Source organism: Molothrus aeneus, unplaced genomic scaffold (genome assembly GCF_037042795.1).
Source record: "Molothrus aeneus isolate 106 unplaced genomic scaffold, BPBGC_Maene_1.0 scaffold_208, whole genome shotgun sequence".
In the NCBI taxonomy this organism is placed as follows: Eukaryota; Metazoa; Chordata; class Aves; order Passeriformes; family Icteridae; genus Molothrus; species Molothrus aeneus.
In genome coordinates, this window is record NW_027098872.1 from 1 (window position 1) to 15,211 (window position 15,211).

General features: G+C 43.8%; 1 protein-coding gene across 1 annotated transcript in view; it reads left to right on the forward strand.

The window, feature by feature from the left end:
• Window positions 1-993: 993 nt before the first annotated feature.
• The window catches only part of CPSF1 (cleavage and polyadenylation specific factor 1), a gene marked incomplete at its 5' end in the record, with an annotated part of 64,796 nt that continues 50,578 nt past the window's right edge, over window positions 994-15,211 (forward strand). The window contains 3 exons of the mRNA XM_066570116.1: window positions 994-1,021; window positions 6,088-6,221; window positions 12,337-12,417. Of these exons, the coding sequence (XP_066426213.1) occupies window positions 994-1,021; window positions 6,088-6,221; window positions 12,337-12,417 (243 nt within the window). The remainder of the gene's footprint in view (window positions 1,022-6,087; window positions 6,222-12,336; window positions 12,418-15,211) is intronic.

Consider the following 15,211-nt stretch of genomic DNA (forward strand, 5'->3'; position numbering starts at 1 on the left):
ACCAACCCAAAAAACCCAAAACCCCAAAACCAACCCACAACCAAACTAAACCCCAAACAACCCAAACCAAAAACAACCCCAAAAACCAAACAAAACCAACCCCAAAACCAAAACCCAACCCCCCAACAACCATTCCCCATTATTCCCCATATTCCCCATTATTCCCCATTCCCCCCATTATTCCCAAGTTCCCCTTTTTCCCCCATTATTCCCCATTATTCCCAGCCACTTGCCATTATTCCCATTATTCCCCATTATTCCCCATTTCCCCTGGATTCCCCATTTTTTTTCCCCCATTATTCCCCATTTTTCCCCAATTTTCCCCCATTTTTCCCCCATTTTCCCCCATTATTCCCCATTTTCCCCATTTTTCCCATTTTCCCCATTATTCCCCATTATTCCCATTATTCCCCATTATTCCCCATTATTCCCCATTATTCCCCATTATTCCCCATTATTCCCCCATTATTCCCCATTATTCCCATTATTCCCATTATTCCCCATTATTCCCCATTATTCCCCATTATTCCCCATTATTCCCATTATTCCCCATTATTCCCCATTATTCCCCATTATTCCCCATTTTTCCCCCATTATTTCCCATTATTCCCCATTATTCCCCATTATTCCCCATTTTTCCCCCAGTATTTCCCATTTTCCCATTTTCCCCATTATTCCCCATTATTCCCCCATTTTTCCCCCATTATTCCCCATTATTCCCATTTTTCCCCCAGTATTCCCCATTTTTCCCCATTATTCCCCATTATTCCCCCATTATTCCCCATTATTCCCCATTTTTCCCCATTATTCCCCATTATTCCCCATTATTTCCCATTATTCCCCTTATTCCCCATTATTCCCCATTTTTCCCCCATTTTTCCCCCATTTCCCCCATTTTCCCCCATTTTTTCCCCATTATTCCCCATTTTTCCCCATTATTTCCCATTATTCCCATTTTTCTCTCACTGTTTCCGTTTCATTTTTCCCTCACAGGCCGCAGGAAAAAGCGACAGAAATGGGGGTGAGAGCCCTCAGCGGGGGATTTGGGGACTTGGGGGATTTGGGGGGATTTTGGGGATTTTGGGGATTTTGGGGATTTTGGGGATTTTGGGGGGATTTGGGGATTTTGGGGGAATTTTGGGGATTTTGGGATTTGGGGATTTTGGGGATTTTGGGGAATTTGGGGGAATAGGGGATTTTGGGATTTGGGGAGGATTTGGGAATTTGGGGGATTTGGGAGGATTTGGGAATTTTGGGGAGGGTTTGAGGATTTTGGGGAGGATTTGGGGATTTTGGAGGATTTGAGGATTTGGGGGGGATTTGGGAATTTTGGGGATTTGGGGAATTTGGGGGGACTTGGGGATTTGGGGGGATTTGGGGATTTTTGGGGGGATTTGGGAATTTTGGGGGGATTTGGGGGATTTTGGGGGATTCGGGGATTTGGGAGATTTCCTTATTTTTGGTTGATTTTCCCCATTTTTATTGGGATTTCTCCCCTTTTTGGGATCATTTCCCCTTTTTGGGATAATTTCTCCCCTTTTTGGGATCATTTCTCCCCTTTTTGGGTTCATTTCCCCATTTTTGGGTTCATTTCCCCATTTTTGGGTTCATTTCCCCATTTTTGGGATCATTTCCCCGTTTTGGGTTCATTTCCCCCTTTTTGGGTTCATTTCCCCATTTTTGGGTTCATTTCCCCATTTTTGGGTCGATTTTCCCCGTTTTTGGGTTCATTTCCCCATTTTTGGGATCATTTCCCCATTTTTGGGTCCATTTCCCCATTTTTGGGTTCATTTCCCCATTTTTGGGTTCATTTCCCCATTTTTGGGTTCATTTCCCCATTTTTGGGTTCATTTCCCCATTTTTGGGTTCATTTTCCCCATTTTTGGGTTCATTTTCCCCATTTTTGGGTCCATTTCCCCATTTTTGGGTTGATTTTCCCCCGTTTTTGGGTTGATTTTCCCCGTTTTTTGGGTTCATTTCCCCATTTTTGGGTTGATTTTCCCCATTTTTGGGTCCATTTCCCCGTTTTTGGGTTCATTTCCCCATTTTTGGGTTCATTTCCCCGTTTTTGGGTTCATTTCCCCATTTTTGGGATAATTTCTCCCATTTTTGGGTTGATTTTCCCCATTTTTGGGTTGATTTTCCCCATTTTTGGGTTCATTTCCCCGTTTTTGGGTTGATTTTCCCCATTTTTGGGTTGATTTTCCCCCATTTTTGGGTTGATTTTCCCCGTTTTTGGGTTGATTTTCCTGTTTTTGGGTTCATTTCCCCATTTTTGGGTTGATTTTCCCCGTTTTTGGGTCCATTTCCCCATTTTTGGGTTCATTTCCCCATTTTTGGGTTCATTTCCCCATTTTTGGGTTCATTTCCCCATTTTTGGGTTGATTTTCCCCCATTTTTGGGTTCATTTCTCCCATTTTTGGGTTCATTTTCCCCATTTTTGGGTTGATTTTCCTGTTTTTGGGTTCATTTCCCCATTTTTGGGTCCATTTCCCCAGCCCCCCCTGACCCCTGGCCTTTCCCCCCATCAGTTCTGACCCCCCAATTCCCGACTCCCAACTCTGACCGAGCACAAACCCCACACAAACCCCGGCAACCAAAAACCCCAAAACTGCCCCGGTGTGGAAATTCTCTATTTGGGGGGCGGGGGGCAGAATTTTGAGGAAACCCCCAAAAAAACCCCGAAAAAAACCCAAAAAACCCTGAAAAAACCACGAAAAAAACCCCAAAAAAGCCCGAAAAAAAACCCCGAAAAAACCCCGAAAAAAGCCCCAAAAAAACCCCAAAAAAAGCCCGAAAAAACCCCGAAAAAAGCCCCCGAAAAAACCCCCGAAAAAAACCCCAAAAAAGCCCGAAAAAAACCCCGAAAAAACCCCAAAAAACCCTAAAAAAACCTGAAAAAAACCCAAAAAAAGCCCAAAAAAAGCCTGAAAAAACCCCAAAAAAACCCAAAAAACCCCAAAAAAAGCCTGAAAAAAACCCCAAAAAACCTGAAAAAAAACCCAAAAAAACCCCGAAAAAAACCCTGAAAAAAGCCCCAAAAAAACCCGAAAAACCCCCGAAAAAACCCCGAAAAAAACCTGAAAAAAACCCCGAAAAAACCCCGAAAAAACCCTGAAAAAAACCCAAAAAAACCCCAAAAAAACCCGAAAAAACCCCGAAAAAAAACCCCGAAAAAACCCCCGAAAAAACCCCTGAAAAAACCCCAAAAAAGCCCGAAAAAAACCCCGAAAAAAACCCAAAAAACCGCAAAAAAACCCCAAAAAACCCCAAAAAAACCTGAAAAAACCCAAAAAACCCTGAAAAAAACCCCGAAAAAAAAACCAAAAAACCCCAAAAAAAGCCTAAAAAAACCCCAAAAAAGCCCCAATAAAAGCCCAAAAAAACCAAAAAAACCCCCGAAAAAAGCCCAAAAAAAACCCGAAAAAACCCCAAAAAAAACCCCCAAAAAGCCCGAAAAACCCCAAAAAACCCCGAAAAACCCCCAAAAAAACCCCAAAAAAACCCGAAAAAAAGCCCGAAAAAAACCCCCCAAAAAACCCCGATAAAACCCCGAAAAAAACGCCAAAAAAGCCCGAAAAAAAACCCCAAAAACCCCCCAAAAAACCCCGAAAAAAACCCCAAAAAAAGCCCGAAAAAAAACCCAAAAACCCCAAGAAATCCAGAAAAAAGCCGAAAAAACCCCCAAAAAACCCCCGAAGAAAACCCCAAAAACCCCGAAAAAAGCCCCAAAAAAAGCCCCAAAAAAGCCCAAAAAAACCCCAAAAAAAGCCTGAAAAAACCCCAAAAAAACCTGAAAAAAACCCCAAAAAAACCCAAAAAACCCCGAAAAAAACCCAAAAAAACTCCCAAAAAAACCCCAAAAAACCCCCAAAAAACCCCAAAAAGAAACCCAAAAAAACCCCAAAAAAACCTGAAAAAAACTAAAAAAACCCTGAAAAAAAACCCAAAAAAAACCCAAAAAAACCCCCAAAAAACCACAAAAAAACCCCAAAAAAAGCCCGAAAAAAACCCCCAAAAAAATCCCGAAAAAACCCCGAAAAAAGCCCCAAAAAAACCCCAAAAAAAGCCCGAAAAAACCCTGAAAAAAACCCAAAAAACCCCGAAAAAAACCAAAAAAAAAACCCCGAAAAAACCAAAAAAAAACCCCCCAAAAAAACCCCAAAAAACCCCAAAAAAACCCGAAAAAACCCCGAAAAAAGCCCGAAAAAACCCCAAAAGAACCTGAAAAAAACCCAAAAAAACCTGAAAAAAGCCCAAAAAACCCCAAAAAAAGCCCGAAAAAAGCCCAAAAAAGCCCGAAAAAACCCCGAAAAAAACCCGAAAAAACCCGAAAAAAGCCCCCAAAAAAGCCCCGAAAAAACCCCGAAAAAAGCCCCAAAAAACCCCAAAAAACCCCAAAAAAAAACCCCGAAAAAAACCCCCAAGAAATCCAGAAAAAACCCCCAAAAAACCCCGAAAAAAGCCCAAAAAAACCCCAAAAAAACCCTGATAAAACCCCAAAAAAAGCCCAAAAAAGCCCGAAAAACCCTCAAAAAAACCCTCAAAAAAAAGACCGAAAAAAACCCCCAAAAAAGCCCGAAAAAAACCCCCAAAAAAAAGACCGAAAAAAACCCCCAAAAAAGCCCGAAAAAAAACCCAAAAACCCCAAAAAAACCCCAAAAAACCACGAAAAAACCCTGAAAAAAACCCCGAAAAAACCCCCAAAAAAATCCCGAAAAAACCCTGAAAAAAACCCCGAAAAAACCCCAAAAAAAACCCAAAAAAAACCCAAAAAACCCCGAAAAAAGCCCAAAAAACCCGAAAAAAAACCCCAAAAAACCCCGAAAAAAACCCCGAAAAAACCCAAAAAACCCCAAAAAACCCCGAAAAAAAGCCCCGAAAAAACCCCCAAAAAAACCTGAAAAAAACCCAAAAAAACCCGAAAAAAAAACCTGAAAAAAGCCCCAAAAAAACCCCGAAAAAAACCCCGAAAAAAGCCCCAAAAAACCCGAAAAACCCCCGAAAAAACCCCGAAAAAAACCTGAAAAAAACCCCGAAAAAACCCTGAAAAAAGCCCCGAAAAAACCCCGAAAAAAACCTGGAAAAACCCAAAAAAACCCCGAAAAAACCCCAAAAAACCACGAAAAAAACCCTGAAAAAAGCCCCGAAAAAACCCTGAAAAAACCCCAAAAAAACCCCAAAAAAACCCGAAAAAACCCCAAAAAACCCCAAAAAAACCCCCAAAAAAGCCTGAAAACCCCAAAAACCCCAAAAACCCCAAAAAAAGCCCGAAAAAACCCAAAAAACCCCCAAAAAACCCCCAAAAAAGCCTGAAAAAACCCCCAAAAAAGCCCGAAAAAACCCCAAAAAACCCCGAAAAAACCCCCGAAAAAAACCCAAAAAAACCCCAAAAAAACCCCCAAAAAAGCCTGAAAAAACCCTGAAAAAAACCCAAAAAAAACCAAAAAAAACCCCAAAAAAAGCCCGAAAAAACCCCGAAAAAAACCCCAAAAAACCCCGAAAAAAACCACAAAAAAAAAACCCCGATAAAAGCCCAAAAAAACCCCAAAAAACCCCCGAAAAAAACCCAAAAAAACCCCAAAAAAACCCCCAAAAAAGCCTGAAAAAACCCCCAAAAAAGCCCAAAAAACCCCGAAAAAAAACCCCAAAAAAGACCGAAAAAAAAACCCCAAAAAAACCCCCGAAAAAAACCCCAAAAAACCCCAAAAAAAACCCCCCAAAAACCTGAAAAACCCTGAAAAAAACCCAAAAAACCCAAAAAAACCCCAAAAAAAGCCCGAAAAAACCCCGAAAAAAACCCCAAAAATCCCGAAAAAAACCCCAAAAAACCCCGAAAAAACCCCCCGATAAAAGCCCGAAAAAAGCCCAAAAAAACCCCAAAAAACCCCGAGAAAAACCCCGAAAAAACCCAAAAAATACCCAAAAAAGCCCCGATAAAAGCCCAAAAAAACCCTGAAAAAACCCCCGAAAAAACCCCAAAAAACCCCGAGAAAAACCCGAAAAAGCCCCAAAAAAACCCCGAAAAAGCCCCAAAAAACCCCCAAAAAACCCCCAAAAATCCCGCAACGTTGGTTTTGGTTGCAGAGGGCAAAGCGCAGCGGGAGAGGCTGGAGCTGGCGGCCTCGTTCTCCTTCTTCGGCAACGTGATGTCCATGGCCAGCGTGCGGCTGGCGGGGGCCAAGAGGGACGCGCTGCTGCTCAGCTTCAAGGATGCCAAGGTAGGGGGGAATGGGAGAGATCCGCCAGGAATCCTACAGAAATCCTACAATTGTCCCGATGGGAAATGCTGGAAAAATCCTACAGAAACCCTACAAATGTCCCGTTGGAAATGCTGGAAAAACCCTACAGAAACCCTACAAATGTCCCGATGGGAAATGCTGGAAAAATCCTACAGAAACCCTACAAATGTCCCGATGGGAAATGCTGGAAAAATCCTACAGAAACCCTACAAATGTCCCGTCGGGAAATGCTGGAAAAATCCTACAGAAATCCTACAGAAACCCTACAAATGTCCCGTCGGGAAATGCTGGAAAAATCCTACAGAAATCATACAATTGTCCCGATGGGAAATGCTGGAAAAATCCTACAGAAATCCTACAGAAACCCTACAAATGTCCCGATGGGAAATCCTGGAAAAATCCTACAGAAATCATACAATTGTCCCGTCGGGAAATGCTGGAAAAATCCCATAAAAAATCCTACAAAAATCCCATAAAAAATCCTCCAGGAAATCCTACAGAAACCCTACAAATGTCCCGTCGGGAAATGCTGGAAAAGTCCTACAAAAAATCCTACAAAAATCCCATAAAAAATCCTAAAAATGTCCCGTCAGGAAATGCTGGAAAAGTCCTACAAAAATCCTACAGAAACCCTACAAATGTCCCGTCGGGAAATGCTGGAAAAATCCTACAAAAATCCTACAAAAATCCCATAAAAAATCCTAAAAATGTCCCGTCAGGAAATCCTGGAAAAGTCCTACAAAAATCCCATAAAAATGCTAAAAAAATCCTACAAAAATCCCATAAAAAATCCTCCAGGAAATCCTACAGAAACCCTACAAATGTCCCATCGGGAAATGCTGGAAAAGTCCTACAAAAATCCCACAAAAATCCTACAGAAATCATACAATTGTCCCATCAGAAAATCCTGGAAAAATCCTACAAAAATCCTACAGAAACCCTACAAATGTCCCGTCGGGAAATGCTGGAAAAATCCCATAAAAAATCCTACAAAAATCCCATAAAAAATCCTCCAGGAAATCCTACAGAAACCCTACAAATGTCCCGTCGGGAAATGCTGGAAAAGTCCTACAAAAATCCCATAAAAAATCCTACAAATGTCCCGTCAGGAAATCCTGGAAAAGTCCTACAAAAAATCCTACAAAAATCCCATAAAAAATGCTAAAAAAATCCTAAAAAATCCCATAAAAATCCTACAAAAATCCTAAAAATGTCCCATCGGGAAATCCTGGAAAAATCCTACAAAAATCCCATAAAAATGCTAAAAAAATCCTACAGAAATCCTACAATTGTCCCGTCAGAAAATCCTGGAAAAGTCCTACAAAAAAATCCTACAAAAATCCCATAAAAAATCCTAAAAATGTCCCGTCAGGAAATCCTGGAAAAGTCCTAAAAAAATCCCATAAAAAATCCTACAAAAATCCCATAAAAATGCTAAAAAAATCCTAAAAAAATCCCATAAAATCCTAAAAAAATCCTACAAAAATCCCATAAAAAATCCTAAAAATGTCCCATCAGGAAATCCTGGAAAAATCCTACAAAAAAATCCTACAAAAATCCCATAAAAAATCCTACAGAAAATCCTACAGAAACCCTAAAAATGTCCCGTCAGAAAATCCTGGAAAAGTCCTACAAAAATCCCATAAAAAATGCTAAAAAAATCCTACAGAAATCCTACAATTGTCCCATCAGGAAATCCTGGAAAAATCCTACAAAAAATCCCATAAAAATCCTAAAAAAATCCAAAAAAATCCTAAAAAAATCCCATTAAAAATCCCATAAAAAATCCCATAAAAAACCCTAAAAATGTCCCGTCAGAAAATCCTGGAAAAATCCTACAAAAATCCCATAAAAATCCTAAAAAAATCCCATAAAAAATCCTAAAAAAATCCTACAAAAATCATAAAAATGTCCCATCAGAAAAATCCTGAAAAAATCCTACAAAAATCCCATAAAAATCCTAAAAAAATCCTACAAAAATGCTAAAAAACATCCCACTGAAAATCCTACAAAAAATCCGAAAAAAATCCCATAAAAATACTAAATAAATCCCACAAAAACCCTACAAAAATCATAAAATTATCCTAAAAAAATCCTACAAAAAACCAAAAAAAAATCCTACCAAAAAATCCTAAAAAAATCCCACAAAAAATCCCACAAAAAATCCCACAAAAAAATCCGAAAAAAATCCCATAAAAATACTAAATAAATCCCACAAAAAAAAAGCTAAAAAAATCCTAAAAAGTCTTTAAAAAATCCCACAAAAAAATCCTAAAAATAGCCTAAAAAATCCTAAAAAAAGTCCTACAAAAATCCTAAAAATATCCCATCAAAAAATCCCATAAAAATCCTAAAAAAATCCTATAAAAAAATCCTACAAAAATCATAAAAATATGCCACCAAAAAATCCTAAAAAAATCCCCAAAAAAATCCCCAAAAAAAAACAACCTCAACCCCCCCCAGAAAACTGCCAGAAAAACCCCAAAATCCAAAAAAAACCTCAAAAAAAACCCCAAAAAATGGAAAACTCCCCAAAAACCCCAAATCCCCAGAAAAAGCCCCAAAAAATCCCAAAATGACCAAAAAACCCAGAAAAAAAATCCCCAAAAATCTCAAAAAAATCCCAAAAATAAAAAAAAATCCCCCAAAAAACCCAAAAAATCCCCCCCAAAACCCAAAAATTCCCCAAAAAACCCCAAAGATCCCCCCAAAAAAACCTCGAAACCCCCAGGAAAAAACCCCAAAAAATCCCTCAGAAAATCCCAAGAAATCCCAAAAAAGCCCCAGAAAAACCCAAAAAATCCCCAAGAACCCAAACCTCCCCCAAATGCCCCAAAACCCTCAAAAAAATCCACAAAAATCCCAAAAAACCCCAAAAATCAGCAAAAAAACCCCAAAAATCCTAAAAAAAACCCCAAAAAATCCCCCCCAAAAACCCAAAAAAGCCCCAAAAAAGCCCCAAAAATCCCAAAAAAGCCCCAAAACCTCAAAAGCCCCGAACCAACCCCCAAACCCATCCAAACCCCAAAGCCCCACCCCAAAAACTCAACCCCAGAACCCCCAGGAAAAAACCCCAAAACCTCAAAAAAATCCCCAAAATCCCCGAAAATGGCAGAAAAAACCCAAAAGCCCCAGAAACTGCCCCAAAAATCAACCCCAGAAAGCAAAACAAACAGAAAATCCCAAAAAACCCAGAAAAAACCCAAAAAAAACCCCCAAAAAACCCAAAAATCCCCCAAAATACCCAAAAATATCCCCCCAAAAATCCCCCAAAAACCCCAAAAGTTCCCCCAAAAATCCCAAAAAAACCCCAAAATCTCCCAAAAAAACCCCAAAAATCCCCCAAAAACCCAAAAAATCCCCCAAAATCCCCCAAAAACCCCTAAAAATCTCCCAAATAACCCCCCCAAAAAACCCAAAAATCCTCCCAAAAACCCAAAGATATCCCCCCAAAAATCCCCCCATAAAACCCCAAAAATGCCCCAAACCCCCAAAAAATCCCCCAAAAATCCCCAAAAAAACCCCAAAATCTCCCAAAACACCCCAAAAATCCCCCAAAAACCCAAAAAATCCCCAAAAATCCCCCAAAAAACCCTAAAAATCTCCCAAATAACCCCCCCAAAAAATCCCCCAAAAAACCCAAAAATATCCCCCCAAAAATCCCCCAAAAATCCCCCCATAAAACCCCAAAAATGCCCCAAAGCCCCAAAAAATCCCGCAAAACGCCCCAAAAATCCCCAAAAAACCCCAAAAGTTCCCCCCCAAAACCCCAAAAATCCCAAAAAAACCCCAAAATCTCCCAAAACACCCCAAAAATCCCCCCAAAAACCCAAAAAATCCCCCAAAATCCCCCCAAAAAACCCTAAAAATCTCCCAAATAACCCCCCCAAAAAACCCAAAGATATCCCCCCAAAAAAACCCAAAAATCCCCCAAAAAACCAAAAAATCCCCCAAAAATCCCCAAAAAATCACCCAAAAAACCCCAAACATCCCCCCAAACCCCAAAAAACCCCCCAGAAAACCCCCCAAAATCCCCCAAAAAACCCCCAAATCTGCCTAAAAACCTCAAAATCCCCCCAAATCCCCTAAAAAATCCCCAAAAAACCCCAAAACCCCCAGAGAAAAACCCAAAAATCCCCAAAAACCCCAAAAATCCCAACAAAAACCCCAAAAAATCCCAAACATATCCCCCCAAAAAACCCCCAAAAGTCCCCCAAAGAACCCCCCAAAAATCCCCAAAAAAATCACCCAAAAACCCCCAAAAATTCCCCCAAATAACCCCCCCAAAAAACCCAAAGATATCCCCCCAAAAAACCCCAAAAATTCCCAAAAAATCACCCAAAAAACCCCCCAAAAACCCCCAAAAATCCCCCAAAAAACCCCCAAATCTGCCTAAAAACCTCAAAATCCCCCCAAATCCCCTAAAAAATCCCCAAAAACCCCAAAAATCCCACAAAAACCCCAAAACCCCAGAGAAAACCCCAAAAATCCCAACAAAAACCCCCCAAAAACCCCAAACCCCCCCAAAAACCCCAAAACCCCCAGAGAAAAACCCCAAAAACCCAAAAACCCCAAAAATCCAAACAAAAACCCCAAAAATTCCCGAAACCCCAAACCCCCCCAAAACCCCCAACCCCCCCAGCTTTGGGGTGCCCTCTCTCAGTTTGGGGTTCCAGAGCTCAGCTTTGGGGTGCCCTAAGAGGTTTTTGGGGTGCCATTGATAACTTTGGGGTGCCGGGGATGGTTTTGGGGTGCCCTTGGTAACTTTGGGGTGCCCTTGGTAACTTTGGGGTGCCCTGGATGGTTTTGGGGTGCTGTTGGTGACTTTGGGGTGCCAGGGATGGTTTTGGGGTGCCCTTGGTAACTTTGGGGTGCTGGGGATGGTTTTGGGGTGCCCTAAGTGGTTTTTGGGGTGCTGTTGGTGATTTTGGGGTGCCAGGGATGGTTTTGGGGTGCTGGGGATAACTTTGGGGTGCCCTGGATGGTTTTGGGGTGCCATGGATGGTTTTGGGGTGCCCTAAGTGGTTTTTGGGGTGCCATTGGTAACTTTGGGGTGCTGTTGGTGATTTTGGGGTGCTGTTGGTGACTTTGGGGTGCCCTGGATGGTTTTGGGGTGCCATGGATGGTTTTGGGGTGCCCTTGGTGACTTTGGGGTGCCCTGGATGGTTTTGGGGTGCCATGGATGGTTTTGGGGTGCCCTAAGTGGTTTTTGGGGTGCCATTGGTAACTTTGGGGTGCTGTTGGTGACTTTGGGGTGCCCTGGATGGTTTTGGGGTGCCATGGATGGTTTTGGGGTGCCCTTGGTAACTTTGGGGTGCCAGGGATGGTTTTGGGGTGCCAGGGATGGTTTTGGGGTGCCCTTGGTAACTTTGGGGTGCCAGGGATGGTTTTGGGGTGCCCTGGATGACTTTGGGGTGCTGTTGGTACTTCTGGGGTGCTGGGGATAATTTTGGGGTGCTGGAGATGATTTTTTTGGGTGGCATTGATGATTTTGGGGTGCCCTTGGTAACTTTAGGGGGCCCTAAGAGGTTTTTGGGGTGCCATGGATGATTTTGGGGTGCTGTTCCCTCAGCTCTCAGTGGTGGAGCACGACCCCATTTTAGGGTGCTGTAACTCATTTTTGGGGTGCCCTCACTCAATTTTAGGGTGTCCTTGCTGATTTTGGGGTGCTGCATCTCATTTTCGGGGTGCTGTGGATGTTTTTGGGGTGCTGTATCTCATTTTGGGGTGCCGTATCTCATCTCGGGGTGCCATGGATGTTTTTGGGGTGCCATGGCTGTTTTTGGGGTGCCCTCACTCGTTTTCGGGGTGCCCTTGGCAGCTGTCCGTGGTGGAGTACGACCCCATTTTGGGGTGCTGTATCTGGTTTTGGGGTGCCATGGCTGTTTTTGGGGTGCCATGGATGTTTTCGGGGTGCTGTATCTGGTTTTGGGGTGCCATGGCTGTTTTTGGGGTGCCCTTGGCAGCTGTCCGTGGTGGAGTACGACCCCATTTTGGGGTGCTGTATCTGGTTTTGGGGTGCCATGGATGTTTTTGGGGTGCCATGGCTGTTTTTGGGGTGCCCTCACTCGTTTTTGGGGTGCTGTTCCCTCAGCTGTCCGTGGTGGAGTACGACCCCGGCACCCACGACCTCAAGACTCTGTCCCTGCACTACTTCGAGGAGCCGGAGCTCAGGGTGAGCCCGAACCCCAAACAAACACCCCAAATTCACCCCAAAACCCCCAAATTCACCCCAAAAACCCCAAATTCACCCCAAAAACGGATTGGGGATCCCCTAAATCCCAGGGTTATCCCAGAACCCCAAAATCCCCTAATTCACCCCAAAAACGGATCGGGGGATCCCCTAAAGCCCAGGGTTATCCCAGAACCCCAAACCCCCACAATTCACCCCAAACCCCACAATTCACCCCAAAACCCCACAATTCACCCCAAAACCCCCACAATTCACCCCAAAAATGGATTGGGGGTTCCCTCAGATCCCGGGGTTATCCCAGAACCCCAAATCCCTGAATTTCACCCCAAAATCCCTGAATTTTCCCCCAAAATGGATTTTGGGCTTCCTCAAATCCCAGGGTGACCCCAAACACCCCAAATCCCTGAATTTTCCCCCAAATGGATTTTGGGGTTCCCTCAGGTCCCAGGGTTATCCCAGAACCCCAAAATCCCGGAATTTCCCCCCAAATGGATTTTGGGGTTCTCTCAGATCCCGGGGTTATCCCACAACCCCAAAATCCCGGAATTTCCCCCCAGAATGGATTTTGGGGTTCCCAAATCCCCTTTTGCGTTCCTAAATCCCCTTTTGTGTTCCCAAATCCCCTTTTGTGTTCCTAAATCCCCTTTCCCAGGACGGCTTCGTTCAGAACGTGCACACAGAGCTCTGGGGTGCATTTTGGGGTTCCTAAATCCCCATTTACGTTCCTAAACCCCTGTTTCCAGGACGGCTTTGTTCAGAACGTGCACACTGGGTTATGGGATGGATTTTGGGGTTCCTAAACCCCCATTTGAGGTTCCTAAACCCCCATTTACGTTCCTAAACCCCATTATCCCCAGGACGGCTTCGTTCAGAACGTGCACACTGGGTTATGGGATGGATTCTGGGGTTCCTAAACCCCATTTGATGTTCCTAAACCCCCATTTGATGTTCCTAAACCCCATTATCCCCAGGACGGCTTCGTTCAGAACGTGCACACCAGGTTATGGGGTGCATTTTGGGGTTCCCAAACCCCCATTTGAGGTTCCTAAACCCCCTTATCTCCAGGATGGCTTCGTTCAGAACGTGCACACCGAGCTCTGGGATGGATTTTGGGGTTCCTAAATCCCCATTTACGTTCCTAACCCCCTGTTTCCCCAGGACGGCTTCGTGCAGAACGTGCACACTGGGTTATGGGATGGATTTTGGGGTTCCCCAATCCCTTTTGTGTTCCTAAATCCCCTTTTGTGTTCCCAAATCCCCTTTTGTGTTCCTAAATCCCCTTTCCCAGGACGGCTTCGTTCAGAACGTGCACACAGAGCTCTGGGGTGCATTTTGGGGTTCCTAAATCCCCTTTTGTGTTCCTAAACCCCATTATCCCCAGGACGGCTTCGTTCAGAACGTGCACACCGGGTTATGGGGTGGATTTTAGGGTTCCTAAATCCCCATTTACGTTCCTAACCCCCTGTTTTCCAGGACGACTTCGTTCAGAACGTGCACACCGGGTTATGGGATGGATTTTGGGGTTCCCAATCCCCCATTTGAGGTTCCCAAACCCCATTTGATGTTCCTAAACCCCATTTATCCCCAGGACGGCTTTGTTCAGAACGTGCACACCGGGTTATGGGGTGGATTTTGGGGTTCCTAAACCCCCATTTGGGGTTCCTAACCCCCCTGTTTTCCCCAGGACGGCTTCGTTCAGAACGTGCACACCGGGTTATGGGGTGCATTTTGGTGTTCCCAAACCCCCATTTGATGTTCCTAAACCCCATTTGATGTTCCTAAACCCCATTTGATGTTCCCAAACCCCATTTGATGTTCCTAAACCCCATTTATCCCCAGGACGGCTTCGTTCAGAACATGCACACTGGGTTATGGGATGGATTCTGGGGTTCCTAAACCCCCTTTTACGTTCCTAACCCCCCTGTTTTCCCAGGACGGCTTCGTTCAGAACGTGCACACTGGGTTATGGGATGGATTCTGGGGTTCCTAAACCCCATTTGATGTTCCTAAACCCCCATTTGATGTTCCTAAACCCCATTATCCCCAGGACGGCTTCGTTCAGAACGTGCACACTGGGTTATGGGATGGATTCTGGGGTTCCTAAACCCCATTTGATGTTCCTAAACCCCCATTTGATGTTCCTAAACCCCATTATCCCCAGGACGGCTTCGTTCAGAACGTGCACACCAGGTTATGGGGTGCATTTTGGGGTTCCCAAACCCCCATTTGAGGTTCCTAAACCCCCTTATCTCCAGGATGGCTTCGTTCAGAACGTGCACACCGAGCTCTGGGATGGATTTTGGGGTTCCTAAATCCCCATTTACGTTCCTAACCCCCTGTTTCCCCAGGACGGCTTCGTGCAGAACGTGCACACTGGGTTATGGGATGGATTTTGGGGTTCCCCAATCCCTTTTGTGTTCCTAAATCCCCTTTTGTGTTCCCAAATCCCCTTTTGTGTTCCTAAATCCCCTTTCCCAGGACGGCTTCGTTCAGAACGTGCACACAGAGCTCTGGGGTGCATTTTGGGGTTCCTAAATCCCCTTTTGTGTTCCTAAACCCCATTATCCCCAGGACGGCTTCGTTCAGAACGTGCACACCGGGTTATGGGGTGGATTTTAGGGTTCCTAAATCCCCATTTACGTTCCTAACCCCCTGTTTTCCAGGACGACTTCGTTCAGAACGTGCACACCGGGTTATGGGATGGATTTTGGGGTTCCCAATCCCCCATTTGAGGTTCCCAAACCCCATTTGATGTTCCTAAACCCCATTTATCCCC